The 20,304-nt window shown below is 40.2% G+C and overlaps 1 protein-coding gene across 3 annotated transcripts in view; it reads right to left on the reverse strand.

The window, feature by feature from the left end:
• Positions 1–2,741: 2,741 nt before the first annotated feature.
• Positions 2,742–20,304, reverse strand: part of LOC110532314 (neural cell adhesion molecule L1-like protein) — a 142,014-nt gene continuing 124,451 nt past the window's right edge. For all 3 annotated transcript variants that reach the window (XM_036988249.1, XM_021616094.2, XM_036988248.1), the window contains exons 23-25: positions 15,911–16,042; positions 12,935–13,007; positions 2,742–3,242 (exon numbers count right to left, since the gene is read on the reverse strand). In XM_036988249.1, the coding sequence (XP_036844144.1) occupies positions 3,071–3,242; positions 12,935–13,007; positions 15,911–16,042 (377 nt within the window). In that variant the 3' untranslated portion in view covers positions 2,742–3,070. The remainder of the gene's footprint in view (positions 3,243–12,934; positions 13,008–15,910; positions 16,043–20,304) is intronic.

Raw genomic sequence — 20,304 nt, forward strand, 5'->3', positions numbered from 1 at the left:
GTTTGGGGCATACGGAAAAAAGCTTGTCCGGAGAAGACAAGGTGAGCGCTACCATCAGCCCTGTGTCATGCCAACAGTAAAGCATCCTAAAACCATTCATGTGTGGGGTTGTTTCTCAGCCAAGGGAGTAGGCTCACTCACAATTTTGCCTAAGAACACAGCCATGAATAAAGAATGGTACCAACACAACACAGAGCAACTTCTCCCAACCATCCAGGAACAGTTTGGTGACGAACAATGCCTTTTCCAGCATGATGGACCTTGAGTCCATGGCCAGGAATCTCCCCAGACCTTAATCCCATTGAGAACTTGTGGACAATCCTCAAGAGGCGGGTGGACAAACAAAAACCCACAAGCATTGATTATGCAAGAATGGGCTGCCATAAGTCAGGATGTGGCCCAGAAGTTAATTGACAGCATGCCATGGTGGATTGCAGAGGTCTTGAAAAAGAAGGGTCAACACTGCAAATATTGACTCTTTGCATCAACTTCATCTAATTGTCAATAAAAGCCTTTGACACTTATCAAATGCTTATAATTATACTTCAGTTTTCCATATTAACATCTGACAAAAATATCTAAAGACACTGAAGCAGCAAACTTTGTAGAAATTAATATTTGTGTCATTCTCAAAACTTTTGGCCACGAATATAGGCATTTTAACATCATAGATTTAGCCGGTGGTAAATGGTGGAATAGACACCATTTACGGTTTTAACCAATCAGCATTCACGATTAGACCTTGTAGCCCACGCTATATTACCTCGGTAGAATTCGATGGCTATAGTTCATTCTTACATGTTCGGTTTGAGCTGCTTTTGAAAGCAAAAGTTTAATAAAAAAATGTATACCAGCAAATGAACACATTTCTAGTGGCAAATGTGCTAAATTATAGCCCTGGTATGAAAGGGATTATCAACTCTGGGTTTTCTGGAAAATAATCCGTGGAACACAACTTCCAGGTCCTTCATTATTTTCCATAGAACGCAGAGCAACTCATTGATTATCCCTTACATAATACACACTCTAGAATACAAGCCAATCATAAACAAGTATTCAACAATACCGTGGTATAAAAAATGTTTATGCCTCATATCTGTTGACCTTTTCTAAGAAAGTAAAAACATAAGAAATCATGCATCGTTATTAATGATATATGTGTCTGCTGTCTACCTTTTCTTTTTAAAGATATATATAGTGTATTTACAGTAACAGTCAAAAGTTTGGACACACCTACTCATTCAAGGGTTTTTCTTTATTTTTACTATTTTCTACATTGTAGAATAAGAAAGACATCTAAACTATGAAATAACACATGGAAAAAGTAGCAACCAAAACATTGTTAAATCAAAATGCAAAAGTGCCTTGTTGAAAATTAATTTGTGGAATTTCTTTCCTTCTTAATGCGTTTGAGCCAATCAGTTGTGTTGTGACAAGGTAGGCGTGGTGTGACGTGGTAAGGTTGGACCCAGGTGCAGAGAAGAGACCAGAAAAAACAACAAACACTAAGTATCGAAAATTCACTCAGGAAACAAATGCACACGGTAAACAATTCAAGCTTCTGCAAAGGACCACAGAAAACACACCTCTTTAAGCAGGGACACAATGATGAAATAATAAGACACACCTGCCTCCCTCTGGTGCCAGGAGGAACCATGACAGGTGGTATACAGAAGATAGCCCATATTAAGTCCATATTATGGCAAGCACAGCTCAAATTAGCAAAGAGAGACAACAGTCCATCATTACTTTAAGACATAAAGGTCAGTCAAAACTGAACATTTCAAGAACTTTGAAAGTTTATTCAAGTGCAAGTTCAACCATCAAGCGCTATAATGAAATTGGCTCTCACGAGGACCTCCACAAGAAAGGAAGACCCAGAGTTACCTCTGCAGCAGAGGATAAGTTCATTAGAGTTACCAGCCTCAGATAGCAGCCTAAATAAAAGTCACAGACACATCAACTGTTCAGAGGAGAATCAGTGTGAATCAGGCCTTCATGATCGAATTGCTGTAAAGAAACCACTACTAAAGGACACCAATAACAATAAAAGACTTGCTTGGGCCAAGAAACACGAGCAATGGAAATTAGACCGGCGGATATCTGTCCTTTGGTCTGATGAGTCCAAATTGGAGGTTTTTGGTTCCAACCGCCATGTTTTGAGACACAGAGTAGGTGAACAGATGACCTCCACATGTGTGATTCCCACCGTGAAGCATTGAGGAGGAGGTGTGATGGTGCTTTGTTTGTGACACAGTCAGTGATTTACTTAGAATTCAAGGCACACTTAAACAGCATGGCTACCATTGCATTCTGCAGCGATACGCCATCCAATCTGGTTTGCGCTTAGTGGGACTATATTTTGTTTTTCAACAGCACAGTGGCCTAACACACATCCAGGCTGTGTAAGGGCTGTTTGACCAAGAAGGAGAGTGATGGAGTGCTGCATCAGATGACCTGGCCTCCACAATCACCGTACCTCAACCCAATTGAGATGGTTTGGGATGAGTTGGACCACAGACTGAAGGAAAAGCAGCCAACAAGTGCTCAACATATGTGGGAACTCCTTCAAAGCTGTTGGAAAAGCATTCCAGGTGAAGCTGGTTGAGAGAATGCAAAGAACGTGCAAGCTGTCATCAAGGAAAAGGGTGGCTACTTTGAAGCATCTAAAATAGAAAATATAATTTGATTTGTTTAACAGTTTTTTGGTTACTACAGTACATGTTTTCATATGTGTTATTTCATAGTTTTGATGTCTTAACTATTATTATACAATATAGAAAATAGTGAAAATAAAGAAAAACCCTTGAATGAGTAGGTGTCCAAACTTTTGACTGGTACTGTATATTGAAACTGCAGATTTCCAATCCTGTCTACAAGAATGTGAAAACATTTACTAATAAATCCGTCACAATGTGGAGGTACAAAATAAATATGCATCATATACAATTGTGATTGACAGGAATTTAACATTTCTGATCAACGTCATGCATCACACAGATGATGCCATTCATTTCCTTTTGCTGTCACACACCCTTCAGAGGGAAGTCCGAAGGAAGCATTCGTCTCTTCACGCAGTGACTGGGCTGGGTCTTACAGAGCCTCTGTTTTTGTGACCAGAGTATTCACCGATAAATGAGCCATCTTCGTTGAACTGGCATTCTTCTTCGTCCCCATAATCGCTGTCCCCTCCCATGCCCCGATCCAGGGAACATTGGCTAGCCTTCAGTGGGTTTTCCTCACTGTCACACAGCACAAAGGACAGAGGCTCATTTTGGTTACACACACACACACACACACACACACACACACACACACAATTTTGGCTGCTATTTTAGATTTCATGTTAGTCTTAAGGCGTCAGTATGCTTCAGTCTGGCTGGCGTGAAAGCATACTCCCTTAAGACTTTCACTTCAAATACAAGAAAAAAGCAGCCACAGTGCTGTTATTCTATTTTGAGATTCCGTAGCCAGAATACCCTCAAAATAGTCCGAATGAATCTAAGATAACTCAAGAAATCTGTCATTAATTTAGACGTTTTTGCAGAGGAATCTAACTTCGATTTTTGGTGCACTATTTCTCAATGAACAACAAAGACTTTATTGAAGAATCCTTAATGTTATTGTCAGTCGACTAAAAGTCTGGACCGTTTTAGTCTAGTTTCAGTCAGTCATTTTTTTCATTTAATAATTTATATTTACCTCTAACTTCCTGTGTTAAGAGATGCTTAAATTCAGATAGCCTTGTCCAACTACAATAACCTCCTATATCTTAGCTGGCAACATTGCTATTGTGGTAGATTGTAGCATACTCTATGGTTAATCCTGGCTATGGTTAAATAGCTGGATAAAGTTGAAACAATTTACGGCTCCAATTCTCTCCTCGTCATAACCATCTGAGGGGGATGAATTACAATGATTCACTTAAAGAGGGAAGTATCTGAGCTTTTCAACAATGACAGAATTATTACAGTAATACTATATCCCAGGCGTTGTCTTAGAAAGGCCTGAAAATTTGACAAAGACTCTTCTCCATGCTCCCGTCCGGTAGGTGGTACATCAAGGCTCAGACCAACAGACTCCTAAACAGCTTCCATCCCCTGGCTATAAGACCGTTAAATGGCTAAAAACTACTGCTCTCCCTCTCCCACAGACTATCCACACTGACTCTATGCCCATCCACAGATCTCTACCCACTCAGACACAACCTACGCTGCTGCTAAAAATATTATTGATGAGATGTATTACCCCATTACGCTGCTGTCCATTGATTATCAATTTCCAATAACATTTGTATATTTATCCTGCTACTGGTCACTATTACTCCTGTTTACATTTGGAAAGTATTCAGACCTCATGACTTTTTCCACACTATATTACGTTACAGCCTAATTCTAAAATTGATTAAATAAAACATTTTCCTCATCAATCAACACACAATACCCCAAAATGACAGCAAAAACAGTTTTTTGCTGCAAATATATTAGCAAATAAAAAACAGAAATACCTTATTTACATAAGTATTCAGACCCTTTGCTTTGAGAGTGTAGTGCATCCTGTTTCCTTTCATCATCCTTGAGATGTTTCTGCAACTTGATTGGAGTCCACCTGTGGTAAATTCAAATGATTGGACATGATTTGGAAGAGACACACCTGCCTATATAAGGTCCCACAGTTGACAGTGCATGTCAGAGCAAATACCAAGACATGGGGTCAAAGGAATTGTCCATAGAGCTCAGAGACAGGATTGTGTCAAGACACAGATCTGGGGAAGGATACCAAACCATTTCTGCAGCATTGAAGGTCCCCAAGAACACAGTTAAATGGAAGAAGTTGGGAACCACTAAGACTCTTCCTAGAGCTGGCAATCGGGGGAGAAGGGCTTGGTCAGGGAGGTGACCAAGAACCCAATGTCACTCTGACAGAACTCCAAAGTTCCTCTGTGGAGATGGGAGAATCTTCCAGAAGGACAACCATCTCTGCAGCACTCCACCAATCAGGCCTTTATGGTAGAGTGGGCAGACGGAAGCCAGTCCTCAGTGAAAGGCACATGACAGCCCGCTTGGAGATGGCCAAAAGGCACATAAAGACTCTCAGACCATGAGAAACAAGATTCTCTGGTCTGATGAAACCAATATTGAACTCTTTGGCCTGAATACCAAGCGTCACGTCTGGAGGAAACCTGGGACCATCCCTACGGTGAAGCATGGTGGTGGCAAGTTGTCTAGCAGAAGGGACCAGGAGACTAGTCAGGATCGAAGGAAAGATGAATGGAGCAAAGTACATAGAGATCTTTGATGATCCAGAGCGCTCAGGACCTCAGACTGGGGCGAAGGTTCACTTCCAACAGGACAACGACCCTAAGCACACAGCCAAGACAATGCAGGAGTGGCTTCGGGACAAGTCTCTGAATGTCCTTGAGTGGTCCAGCCAGAGCCCAGACTTGAACCAGATTGAGCATCTCTGGAGAGACCTGACAGAGCTTGACAGGATCTGCAAAGAAGAATGAGAGAAACTCCCCAAATACAGTTGTGCCAAGCTTGTACCGTCACACAGAAGAAGAGTCGAGGCTGTAATCGCTGCTGAAGATGCTTCAACAAAGTACTGAGTAAAGGGTCTGAATACTTACAGTATGTAAAAGGTGATATTACATTTTTTATACATTGGCAAAAATGTCTAAAAACCTGTTTTGTATTTGTCATTGTGGGGTCTTGTGTGTAGATTGAGGGGGGGACAATTTCATCCATTTTAGAATAAGTCTGTAACGTAACAACATGTGGAAAAAGTCAAGGGGTCTGAATACTTTCCAAATGAACTGTACATATTACCATGCATAGTTATATATTCCTGCTACCAGTCACTTTTCAGCTCAGTTCACATGTACAGTGCCTTGCGAAAGTATTCGGCCCCCTTGAACTTTGCGACCTTTTGCCACATTTCAGGCTTCAAACATAAAGATATAAAACTGTATTTTTTTGTGAAGAATCAAGAACAAGTGGGACACAATCATGAAGTGGAACGACATTTATTGGATATTTCAAACTTTTTTAACAAATCAAAAACTGAAAAATTGGGCGTGCAAAATTATTCAGCCCCCTTAAGTTAATACTTTGTAGCGCCGCCTTTTGCTGCGATTACAGCTGTAAGTCGCTTGGGGTATGTCTCTATCAGTTTTGCACATCGAGAGACTGAAATTTTTTCCATTCCTCCTTGCAAAACAGCTCGAGCTCAGTGAGGTTGGATGGAGAGCATTTGTGAACAGCAGTTTTCAGTTCTTTCCACAGATTCTCGATTGGATTCAGGTCTGGACTTTGACTTGGCCATTCTAACACCTGGATATGTTTATTTTTGAACCATTCCATTGTAGATTTTGCTTTATGTTTTGGATCATTGTCTTGTTGGAAGACAAATCTCCGTCCCAGTCTCAGGTCTTCCAGAATGGTCCTGTATTTGGCTCCATCCATCTTCCCATCAATTTTAACCATCTTCCCTGTCCCTGCTGAAGAAAAGCAGGCCCAAACCATGATGCTGCCACCATCATGTTTGACAGTGGGGATGGTGTGTTCAGTGTGATGAGCTGTGTTGCTTTTACGCCAAACATAACGTTTTGCATTGTTGCCAAAAAGTTCAATTTTGGTTTCATCTGACCAGAGCACCTTCTTCCACATGTTTGGTGTGTCTCCCAGGTGGCTTGTGGCAAACTTTAAACAACACTTTTTATGGATATCTTTAAGAAATGGCTTTCTTCTTGCCACTCTTCCATAAAGGCCAGATTTGTGCAATATACGACTGTCCTATGGACAGAGTCTCCCACCTCAGCTGTAGATCTCTGCAGTTCATCCAGAGTGATCATGGGCCTCTTGGCTGCATCTCTGATCAGTCTTCTCCTTGTATGAGCTGAAAGTTTAGAGGGACGGCCAGGTCTTGGTAGATTTGCAGTGGTCTGATACTCCTTCCATTTCAATATTATCGCTTGCACAGTGCTCCTTGGGATGTTTAAAGCTTGGGAAATATTTTTGTATCCAAATCCGGCTTTAAACTTCTTCACAACAGTATCTCGGACCTGCCTGGTGTGTTCCTTGTTCTTCATGATGCTCTCTGCGCTTTTAACGGACCTCTGAGACTATCACAGTGCAGGTGCATTTATACGGAGACTTGATTACACACAGGTGGATTGTATTTATCATCATTAGTCATTTAGGTCAACATTGGATCATTCAGAGATCCTCACTGAACTTCTGGAGAGAGTTTGCTGCACTGAAAGTAAAGGGGCTGAATAATTTTGCACGCCCAATTTTTCAGTTTTTGATTTGTTAAAAAAGTTTGAAATATCCAATAAATGTCGTTCCACTTCATGATTGTGTCCCACTTGTTGTTGATTCTTCACAAAAAAATACAGTTTTATATCTTTATGTTTGAAGCCTGAAATGTGGCAAAAGGTCGCAAAGTTCAAGGGGGCCGAATACTTTCGCAAGGCACTGTATATAGATATCATTGTTATAAAGAATACTATATTTCCATTGACGGAGTGATGCTGAATGAAATACTCAACTTACCCTACTCTCCTCTACTGTTTTACACTTGTTGTGTCCTGTGGATGTGGCAAATAAATATTGAAACACCATTCGTATTTTAAAAATTGGGAAAAAGCCACTGCAACATGGCAATGCAGCTTCTGACGTGATCAGAGCAAAAATGGCCAATATGAAAGTAAGAGAGGAGATATTATTATTTATTTACAGACTTTAACAGACTTTGGTTACCAATGTAAGTAGAGCAGTAAAAATAAATGTTTTGTTATACAGTCTGATATACCACTGACTGCCAGCCAATCAGCATTCAGCGCTACAGCTACACAGTTTATAACAGACCACATACAACGTGTATGAGAAAACATGTATTTTTACTCTTCTTATTAAATTGATAACCAGTTTATAATGCAATAAGACACCTCTGGGTTTTGTGGTATATGGCCCATATGCCACGGCTGGGGGCTGTATCCACAGGCACTCCACATTGCGTCGTGCGTTAGAACAGCCCTTAGCCGTGGTATATTGGTCATTTACCGCAACCACTCGGGCCTTATTACTTAAATATGGTACACCGCACAGCCCTAACTCCAACAACAGAATGGTGAAGGCGAATACCGGTCATTAAAAATATTAATGAAAGTAAACAGCTGATTGGCCAGCTCAGCCAATGAGCCAACATTACGTCACATTATATAAGTAAATAGCAAGCATTTTTGAAACAGCTGGTTTGATACAAGTTTGAGGTTGAATTTTTGAAGTGTTTTTTCTAAAACGTCAACATTATTTGGTTATGAGTTAACAGAATATGAACTTTTAAAAAGTGAGATTTTCACTGGACAGTTATTTTAAAAATATTCTGCAAAGGCATGCATGCGTATGCCTGAACAAAACAGATAAAAAGACACTTCATGGCAAATATAATGTCCATTAGTCTCGTGGAATTCTTGTCTCATCACATTTTCTTCAACTGAAATGAAAACTAATTTGTTATATTTATATATCTCGTCTCGTTATCGTCATTAGTTTTTGTCCAGGGAAAATAGATAATTAAATGAATATTTTTTCGTAAAATGTAGTTATAGTTGACTAAATTAAATATGCACTATGTAGAAATAGTATCTAATTTCAGTTTGTGTGACAAAACAAGCAAGTATAGTGTAGAGAATTATTGTACCATCTAAACCATGAATGGGCAACTGGCGCCCTTTTGTAGTTTCTTTCATTTATTGATTACATTTTTTGGGAACTCAGTTGGGGTCTCAACTTACTGTTGAGCATTAGAATACACAAGGCACAATTTCGAAATGTGGTTGTGCATCAGCAGTCACTCAATTTGCCCATGTCAGGAAATTGTTTAGATTGGTAAAATTAGTCTAGCGGCAAACTGTCTAAAATTGTAGTAAGCATGGTAGAATTACCGACTGGGGTGGTGCCCTGTCACGTCCTGACCATAGAGAGCCTTTATTTCCTATGGTAGAGTAGGTCAGGGCGTGACTGGGGGTTAGTCTAGTTTATATGTTCTATGTGGGGTTCTAGTTTTGTTTTTATATGTTGGTGATTTTGTATGATTCCCAATTAGAGGCAGCTGGAAATCGTTGTCTCTAATTGGGGATCATATTTAGGTAGCTTGTTTCAACCTGTGTTTTGTGGGATATTGTTTATGGGTAGTTGTATGTCAGCACGCCATTGTCGTCACCTTTCGTTATTCTTTATTGTTTTGTGTGTTTCACTGAATAAAAGATGCCTAACCCAGATCACGTGACATGCCAATTGATCACGTGACATGCCAATTGATCATCAGTTATCATATTAAAAATTGTAAACATTTGCATACCCACTATGGCAAAATGTGTAGAATTACATTAAATGAATTGTAAAACAGATATTGTTTTCTCTCCATCCCATGGCAAAATTAGTAGAATTGCATGAAATGTTAGAAAATTGCAAAATCTTCTCTCCTCCGCAATGCAAAACGTGTAGAATTGCAGCAAACTTGATTTAAAACGGCAATATTTAGCAGAAAATTAACTTAAATAAATGTTTTGTTTTCTTTGCTATCACAAAGGGGCGCCGCTACAATGGGTGGGGAGGTATGGATGACCCACGAACCACTGCAGCCCCTCATGATGAGTTAAGTTTTTTTTGTAGATACCACCCGCATCAAAGTTGCCCATCCCTGATATAAACCGCTGCGAAATATATTTTCCATAACCAAAAATATTGTATTTTCAGCTGTTTGAAGCTGGTGTACAAAACTGAAAGTAAAAGATGCAAAAACTGAACTTCAAAACGGGAGGCATAGAAATAGCGCACATAGAACATGTCTACCGATTCTTAGACTTGCTTTCAATGAGAATGACAGATCTATAACACACATTTCTATGTGAATTTGGTTGGGTCGCCCAAAAAGTGACATATTGCAGCTTTAACACTGATATACACACACTCGCACACAGAAATGCTCACACAAACAAACTCACAGACGTGTACGCACATGCACACGGAAACACACACAGCTAGCATGGCTTTAACATAGCGGGTGGGGGTGTGGTTTTGATGGGGAAAGGGTGGATGGGGGGCTACTACCGTACAATCCCTTCACTTCACTAATTGCTAATTGCCAAGGCTTCAGGACGGAAGGCAATTTCAAATCTCTTTAGATGGAAATTGCCCGAGTGCTGCTCATTCCGTACAGAGAGGCCATATGCAATCCCAGACAAACAGCCTGTCATTCCTGGTATTCCCAGGGGAGCACGCCGGGGCCAAGGAGATTAGATGCCAATTTAAGACTGGGCACATGGCCAGCTTGCAGGTGTCTCTCGACAAGACAAAGGGTCACCTCAGTACCAAGGATTTCTTATCACCCTCACTAAAGCCCAGGACCATCAATATGTGGTAATACTCTACATTATCTCTGTCCCATTTAGCATTCATAATTCAGTGTGATATGATAATTTATCAAATTGTTGTACATACTGAATAGTCAACACAAACACGAGACAATTGATTAGGGGAAGCATTAAGATGTAGATGTGAAGATTTACATATCAGGCCTTTAAGATATAATTTTCAATAATCTATTAAATCATCCAACATTAATCTTCTCATATCTGTATGATATTAGGTAATGTTTCAGTTTACACTGGCCTCATTTGAATTGCTACCAATCTCTCTTTCTTTTTTCTACATCAGAGCTGGCAAACAAGTGCCTGTATAACACTAAGTGTTATGTTTATTGGTGAAGTGCGGCAGCCGGTGCGACCCATCATGGGCTGTGTTCGAATACCCATACTAAACCTACTGTATACTACATACTTAATGAGTATATACAGCATACTATTAGTTCATTTTAGTATACTGTAAACTAACGGTATTATTTTAGTTGAGCATACTAGAGCTTTACCTGTGTATCGGAAGTTGATGCTGTTGCTATGGAACCTCTTGCTAGCTTTTTAGCATAACAAATGACTAGCTAAACATTTTACGATTTCGTGAGTGTCTGTAAATTCAAATCTGCAGTGCCGGAGTGCGCTCTCGGGGTTTGTAAATCCAGAGCTTTGTCAGACTGTAAATTCTGAGTGTTTCGCTCTCAGAGCGTTCAAAGCGCACCCTGGACTCTCTGGCCGAGGAGTAGGGTTGATCAGAGCGTTCAACGGCAGTCAAGCACCCAAGCTAACTGGCTAACGTTGGCTAGCTACTTCCAGACACAAATGACACACCTCACGCTGACCATTTTACTCACCATAGCAGAGCTGGTTAGGCTGTTATGTTCTCCAGAGCATTGATGATTTAACAATGAATTAACAAAGTCCATTGAAATGCACAACAACTATACCACTTAGCTAAGAATGTGAATAATCAAGTCAATAAACGTTAGATAGCATATAGTTAATATACTGCCTGTCAAGTTCGATGTATTAGTATCCAACTAACGTTAGGTAACTAACTAACATACTAGTACATACTGCTGTAATGCTATGCGGCTCATAAGGATTTAAAAGTCATTACTTTATTACACTGCCCAACATTTTCTTAACATTTGTCATTAGTTAGTTCAATTAATTTGTTTTCGCTCGTCGGACATTGGCTGCATATTTTCCGCCAATTTCGTCAAATCTGAAAATGTTGTGAAGCCACGGCCATTTTCTGAAGAATTGCATTATGGGCCCTACAAGTACGGAAATAGTGTCCTATGCGTGTATAGTTCGTATTTTGGCAAGTTTAGTACGGCATCCAGGAACATTTACTCAATTCATGTCACAAATATTACGGTTAGTATGAGTATTCGAAAACAGCTATTGTCACGTCCTGACCGTAGTTCCTTTTTATGTCTCTATTTTAGTTTGGTCAGGGCGTGAGTTGGGGTGGGCATTCTATGTGTTGTTCTATGTTTTTGTATTTCTGGTTTTGGGCTGGTATGGTTCCCAATCAGAGGCAGCTGTCAATCGTTGTCTCTGATTGAGAACCATACTTAGGCAGCCTGTTTTCCCACTATGATTTGTGGGTAGTTGTTTTCCGTTTCTGTGTTTGCACCATACAGGACTGTTTCAATTTTCATTTCATTCCTGCACTTTGTTCTTTTGGTATTTTCTCGTTCTGAGTTATTAAAGTTATCATGGACACGTACCACGCTGCATTTTGGTCCGATCCTTCTTATTCCTCATCAGAAGAGGAAGACAATCGTTATAGCTAAGCCGTGACATCGCCATGCTGTGATAAAATGACTGCAGAGTTGCTGCTAGAGTCTCGGGTTCATTTTGGGCTCTGATCTGAATCCAACTCCCTCCTCGACCTCAGCTGCAGCGCCTTGCTCTCTATGAGAGAGGCGTTAACTGGGCACTGCGTGGTCACACAGACATGAGAGAGATGGAAGTACATCACTGATTTTTGATGACTTTGGTCATCAAAAGATGTCTCGCCTTTGACCGCCCGTTTAGTTTTTTTTCCAGCTTTGAAGGAAGTATTTTGTCCTACATGTCTCAGAATAAATCATATTTTAAAGCACATCTACTACATAGGGAGCAACATACAACAAATGTGTTTGCGATTTTACGGAAGTGCACATTCACCCACCCAGACACACATTGACAAAACATATACTGTACACAATATCCTACTCTACAGTACCACATCAATTTAAGGACAACGACTACCTACATTTTTTGTTTACTTAGCTGCTTTCATTTCTGTGCTGATCCAAGAAAAGCGCATGCATATAAGGTTTTCTTTTGGGACAAGAGAGATGTACAGTAAGAAAATCATGAAAAGTATGGAAGTTCTTCTAATCTCATTGCCACAAAGCTCAATCATAAATACATTATAGTGAAAATACATATTGCTGTCAATGTAAGCACTTCCATATTAAATCTCACCATTCTCAAGAACAATAGCAAATGGCTCACCTGTAATCACAGAATGTGTCATCATTCATGCCCTGGGACTCAACTTCAGGGTGGAGATCCTCTTTTTCCTTTACTGCAAGATTGAAACATGACTATAACTATTAGCCTAGTACCAGAAAGCTCTATACAGACTCTTAGAATGTTTTCATTCAATTACATTTAAGGGAAGGAGATTGTCGTAACACTTCACAACAACAAAATGTATAAACAATTGATAAATAGTTCCTCATTATATAATGGTAAACATTCATTAGCATTACCATTCATAAAGATTAGGAACATTTATTATAGTGTATAAAGCATTTATAAGCATTTATATTGTCTTATTCATGAAGGGTAATAGAAAATGTGACCGGACATCGTTCAAAATGACACTGTGGCAGATCCCGGTTGTGAGAAAGTAACATTGTCCCTGCATTGAGAAAAAGCAGGTCCTACCTTCAGTACAAAACAGTATTATTTTGATTGATCAAATGACATGTACCAGGAAGAGTCAGTGTGGTTTTCAGGAGTACATGTTTGATTGCATTCCATCCCTGAAATATCGAGTGACAGGATGAACCTTTAAAAAGGTAACCTTTAAAAGGTACTCTGCTTAGTTGAACCATATAGGGTTCTTCAGCTTGTCTCGATAGGAGAACCCTTTTTGGTGCTAGGTAAACCCTTTTCAGAGGGTTCAACCTAGAACCCTCCACTGTATGAAGGGTTCTTCCTATAATCTTCTATAAATGGTTCTACTAATCACCCTTTTATCATCTAAAGGTTCTTCCTAGAACTCTCTATGAAGAGTTCTCTATGAGAACCGTTTTATCTTTGAAGGGTTCTTCTTAGAACCCTGTATGAACAGTTCAACCAGCCTTATTAGCCTTTGATATATGTAATGTATTGTCATAAAAAGTTTAATTTCAAAGGCCTTTCTTTGAGGGCCTAGCTATACTCTATCGCAGTAGTCTGAATCTCCTGGTTTACAAGCCACATCAGGTATTCAAGTCCTGCAACCCACATTCAGAATGACTGACAGGGTAGGGAAGATTAATTAGTGAGGCTACCTAAATCATCTAAACTGGAAAAGACATCTCAGTAAAAGGTGAAATAAGTCTAACTACTAACAGATTGGATTCATTTAGAAAAATATACTGTATGTTAGAGATGAAAAGGTTTTTGGTAGAACCCTTCATAGACGGTTGAATGAAGACCCATTCATAGAGGGTTCTACTGTAGGCCAAGATAAAGGAAACACTTCAGTTGTTTGAGCTGGTATAGTGTGGGTCGCAGGTCCACTCAAGAGGGCAAACAAAAAGTAAACAAAAATACCAATAAATAGCCAATCTGAGTGATCACCTTCAACCTATGATGAAGAATTTCTATACTGATGGTAGTAGTCTCCTTCAGGATGACAATGCCCCAGTCCACAAGTGGTCATTGAATGGTTAGATGAGCACGAAACCCAACGTAAACCATATGCCATGGCCGTCTCAGTCACCAGATCTCAACCCAATTGAAAGTTATGGGAGATTCTGGAGCGGTGCCTGAGACAGCGTTTTCCACCACAATCAACCAAACACAAAATTATGGGATTTTCTTGTGGAAGAATGGTGTCGCATCCCTCCAATAGAGATCCAGACACTTGTAGAATCTATACCAAGGCGCAGTGACGTTGTTCTGGCAGCTCGTGGTGGCCCGACACCCTATTACGGCACTTTATGTTAGTGTGTCCTTTATTTCACAACACGTATGTAACACAAATGTGTAATTTTCTCAGTTGAAACCACAGAAGGATATGAACAACAAACATCTCAAATGACCAAAAATATCTCCTCAACCATCCTGAGTGCTCTTTTGTGCGTCTTTTCAAAGCGATTTCCAACAGCTCTATGTGTAAATATGATTAAAAAATAAAGGGGCTTTTGAGAGATACAAAGGAGAGGGGTTTCATGAAAAGCATCAGGACAAGTAAAGGAGGGAATACAGGGGTGATGAAATATTCAGTGTTCATGTTAACAGCTCCCACAGGCGGAAATGGTAGGGGCGAAAGAGAGCGGGTGAGACAGCAACACCTTTGTGAGGCCAAGACGGGTGCACAAAGGCTTGAGAAGAGCCGGGGCCGGCTCCAGGTGAAGGCGGAGAAGGGGAACAAAGCTGGCTGATTCCAACCTGTCTTTTTGACAACCCCAGTAATCAGCGGTGCCGGGCTGGGACACGAGGGCCACAGCACAGAGAGGAGGGACAATTGGGAAGGAAAGAAGGCCTCTAGCACCTTGCCGATGTTTCACACACAGGGTTGAATGGGGTTTGTCTGATTTCCCACATGCATGGACTGATTGGCATGCACGTTATGCAAAGAGCATTCCCACACGTCACAACTTCCGCCGAAGTTGGTCCCTCTCCTAGTTCGGGCGGTGTTCGGCAGTTGAAGTCGCCGACCTTCTAGCAATCGCTGATCCACTTTTCATTTTCCATTGCTTTTGTCTTGTCTTCCATCACACCTGGTTCCAATTCCATTAATTACATGTTGTGTATTTAACCCTCTGTTCTCCCCCCATGTCCTTGTCCATAATTGTTTCCTTGTAGTGCTCGTGCACGGTATGCTGGTATTACCGAGTTTTGTTTGACCCATTTATTTGTATTGTTCTGTTGACGGTGGTTTATGGATATTAAACGACACCGCTGTAAATCAGTTTTCGCTCTCCTGCGCCTGACTTCTCTGCCGCCAGTACGCACCTCACTACAACAAAGCTGAAGCCGTTGGCCAGGTTCGGGGTCCATTTTATTTCACTCAAATCAGGAAATTAACAGGCATTCAATTTGTTAATAAATACAAAAAATCACCATTGAAAACAATAGGTTAATGTTTGGTTGACGAGTTGAAAAGCAATTTATTTCCTCTATCGAATTAAATAGATGCCAAAACCAGCAAAGTTCAAAGACAAAACTGACCTTGGACACTGGAAGACATGTTTGGGTGAGGTGGCGTACCTGCGTATTTGCCACCCTTGTTGCGGGTCACGAAGCATGCGATGAGCACGGTGAGGGTGAGGAGAGCCACAGCGCACATCATCCCGATGAACCAGCCCTGGGTGGAAACTCCCAAGTGAAGACTGGCCAAACCTAACCCACCCCAAACAGACAAATGAGGTTAGTTTGCCCCATGCCCCAAACAACTCATATAACAACGAGTACATTAGAAAACAGATTGGCATGTGAACCATATGGAAGTCCGTTGAGGTCATGAAAATAACATGTTTTTCTCAATAGACCTCCATAGTACAATGATATCCCCTATTGTTTGATTATTTCACTTTCCCCTGGTAACATTTGTCAATCACTTATAAAATAATATAAAATGAAGGACACAGGAAATAAAAACATCTCACCACAGACGCTGTCGATATTTGTCGACAAATGCTTGTCAATCTGGTATTCTGTTGTTGTGAGTGGAATGGACAGTTGATGGCTACCAATTGCACAACATGGGACTATTCTCTCTTACCTTTGACCCTGGTCTGTATAATGTCTTCGAAAATACTAGCATTATCGAGCCGTGACTTAGCCAAGAGACGCACAGTGTACACCGTCCCAGGCTCCAGCCCGTCAATCAAGTGGAAATTCTTAGAAGTGTTTACTGCTTCTGAAATCCTCCAGTTACCTTCACCTACAGGATTCGCACAACCATCATGTGTTATTAGTCAGGCTAGCAGCACATGGTAAGGACTATCGCCATGCTAAACGCTACTTCTACGACAACAACACTGAAAAATACATTGTTTACATTTCAGATAATGGAAACAAAGTATAAATAATTGTAAGTTACTGAAATGCAATAGCAGTCAGTTTGTGCATACAGTACAGTCAAGCCTTATATATCCTTATAACTAGGGCTGTGGCGGTCATGAAATTTTGTCAGCTGCTGATTGTCAAGCAAAAAACTACCGGTCTCACTGTAATTTACCGTTAATTAACATAAACACATTTAGCATCTCCTGTCTTCCACACATAGCCTACAAGTTACTGATGCAGACCTTTGGAACATCTACATTTTAAAAAGTCAAATAAATCCATGCAATATAGCCAACACCATCACAATAAATCCAGTATTTATTTTAGACAGGTCTAAAGACATGAAGAAAATGTAGTCTATTTCAGAAGAACAGAATAGCATACTCTGCATGGTCCTTATGTTAGGTCTTGATCTGGCTCTGCCATATAGCTTTGAGTTACACTAGTTCATTTAACAGAAAATATTTGCTTAGAATTCCGTAACATTATTTTATATTATTTTATAGTATGAAGAATACAATTGAACCTAGTTGAATAAAATAGAAAGGATCTTTTCTCCACACATGCATTCTGTGTGGAGCGGTTAACAAAGAAACAGGTACTCCCTATATGCTTAATTTATAGTTATTTATGTAACTTTAGTTGTGATACAAATGTTGGGCTATATGTTTAGATTTTTAATACATTCTAAGGCTGTATGATATGACTCTAATGATGATTTGAAAAAAGTTCCATGAAAGGCATGAGCTCTGCTTTGTTACTTGCACAGGTCGCACACACTTCATCAGTCTCTCATTCACAATTTGACAAGCACTTGATAATGCCTCGGATTTCCCGGCTGCATCCCCTTTGTGTGGCCCTAATTTCCCTAAAAAGATTCATGTATTTTGTGGCGAGTAGCCGTTATGCCCTTTCGCTGAATATAATAATTATAAATCCCTTCTCCCTACTGCCTGCCCGAAGCACATCTCACTCACATGGCTCTCAGTCACATGATTGGGTCTTCCTCACAGGCTACAAGTGAAGACTGACACATCGGGGACGCAACTGCGTGCATCCTTATCCAATTCCGTGGCGCATATTGAAGATATTGGAAGAACTTTCCACATTTACTTTTCATCAGCCAACAAGATGAGTAGGCCTAACAAACATAAAAAGCACTAGCCTATGTCAATCTACTATCCCCATAGTACAAAAGTTGACCTATTCTGTGCGAGAAATAAATATTCCAAACATAGTCTGGGACAATTGTGGGATGCGAAAGGTCCAAAATTAATACAACCACTAGCATAAAAAAAACCTGTTTTAAGCAATGAGCCCGACGCAACAGATGAGAACTTTAGCTTAAAACCTTGATAAACGAATAGGCTATTTCTTCACAGCAATGCGCACACACAGAAGGGGCAAATGTTCCATTAGCAGGAAAACACCACAAATGCAATTATGCATGTAATGATTTTATTATAAAGGTGCATTTTTATGGTGAAAATGAGCTTCCCCAAACTTGAAAACACTCGCGCTGCGTATGTATGCCAGTTAGGTACTACACCCATTGTAAAGCGAATTCATGTGCTTCATTTTAAGAAGTTATTTGGCCACTTTAGTTGTGATACAAACCTTATCATAACACATATGCCTATGGGCTAGGCTACATGAGGTGTGCGATTATGATTTGAAAAAGTTCTTTTTTTTAATGCATGCGCAGTTATTCTTAAGCTGGGCATCATTGATAATATATAATTCACAAGTGATAGGCTAATATTGTCACCCATCACACTATTCTTATCTTTACATATACTAAATAATATATGTGTGAAATTTGTTTTAATTTAGAATGGACCATTATCATGCACCTGTATTGAATAGGGGCAGCGGGGGGGAAAAAACATGTAATCTATGCACTTAAGTAGCGAATGAAGGATGCCTTTCCCATGGTTCATTTTCATGCCAGCCAGGTAGACTTTACTCCTGTTTTAAAGAGAAGCCATTTGCTTAATATTACGATGGTGGATAAATAAATATAGTAAGTCTAGCCTATAGAAAGCTGATGGAATCATCCTCTTTTTAATAGAGGCCATCACTCTGTTTTCTCACGGAGTTACATGGCCTATAGAAATGTTGAGCAACATTAGCTCATAAGCTCTCATGAAGTGTTTGATTCGATTTTTGATTACATTTGCATTGTTGTCAGAGTGATAAGAGGGACAATAGAGTAGTTTGCCAGTTCAGTAAGCTACTAATGACCATCAGCAGCATCAAAGCTTGGAGAAGCCTAATTACCGTTACTAAACGGTCACATGGAATTTGACTACCATCATGACTCGTGACCACCGGTGTGGCGGTAATATGGTCACCGTAACAGCCCTACTTATGACATATAACTACATGCGTCCACAAAAAAAAAAGAGTAATACACTAGCAATGTGCTACTTTTTAAAAAAGCTGTGGGGGTTAGAGAGTAGCTTACGGTTGTTCATATAAGCGACATAAAGCTGAGAGTCCTGTTGCTCGTCCCCGGCAGTCCAGCTGATTTTTACAAAGGTGTCACTCACATAGGAGCTTATGTTAAACAGGGCTGGGACTGATAAAGAGAGAAGAAAGGAAGGGGAAAGAAAAGAGAGGCAGGGAAGAGAGGATTAGTGAAGCCAAATCGGATCCCCCAAGTAAAGAACACTGCAGCCACTAGGCACCCTTCAAGGAGACTGTTAGAAAGCAAGGCAGGCATCCTCTACTTGATTGTGTGGAATTGGATTTGGTGTACAGGGAGATATATAACTTAGGCAGGGTCTTCTGAGCTGCCATTTATGACATCCCACATGCAATAATATCTAAATAGATCCGACTACTTAATGTCTGGAAATTGTATTGTTGTCAGAGACACAGAGTGGAAAATTCATCATAATAGAAATATAGCAAAAAACAAAGGAGCATCATATTAGAAGTGTGAGTAGGTAGTATTTATTTATTTCACCTTTATTTAACCAGGTAGGCAAGTTGAGAACAAGTTCTCATTTACAATTGCGACCTGGCCAAGATAAAGCAAAGCAGTTCGACACATACAACGACACAGAGTTACACATGGAGTAAAACAAACATACAGTCAATAATACAGTATAAACAAGTCTATATACGATGTGAGCAAATGAGGTGAGATAAGGGAGGTAAAGGCAAAAAGGCCATGGTGGCAAAGTAAATACAATATAGCAAGTAAAACACTGGAATGGTAGATTTGCAATGGGAGAATGTGCAATGTAGAAATAAAAATAATGGGGTGCAAAGGAGCAAAATAAATAAATAAATGAAATACAGTAGGGAAAGAGGTAGTTGTTTGGGCTAAATTATAGGTGGACTATGTACAGGTGCAGTAATCTGTGAGCTGCTCTGACAGTTGGTGCTTAAAGCTAGTGAGGGAGATAAGTGTTTCCAGTTTCAGAGATTTTTGTAGTTCGTTCCAGTCATTGGCAGCAGAGAACTGGAAGGAGAGGCGGCCAAAGAAAGAATTGGTTTTGGGGGTGACTAGAGAGATATACCTGCTGGAGCGTGTGCTGCAGCTGGGAGATGCAATGGTGACCAGCGAGCTGAGATAAGGGGGG

This window comes from Oncorhynchus mykiss, chromosome 9 (assembly GCF_013265735.2).
Source record: "Oncorhynchus mykiss isolate Arlee chromosome 9, USDA_OmykA_1.1, whole genome shotgun sequence".
Taxonomy (NCBI): Eukaryota; Metazoa; Chordata; class Actinopteri; order Salmoniformes; family Salmonidae; genus Oncorhynchus; species Oncorhynchus mykiss.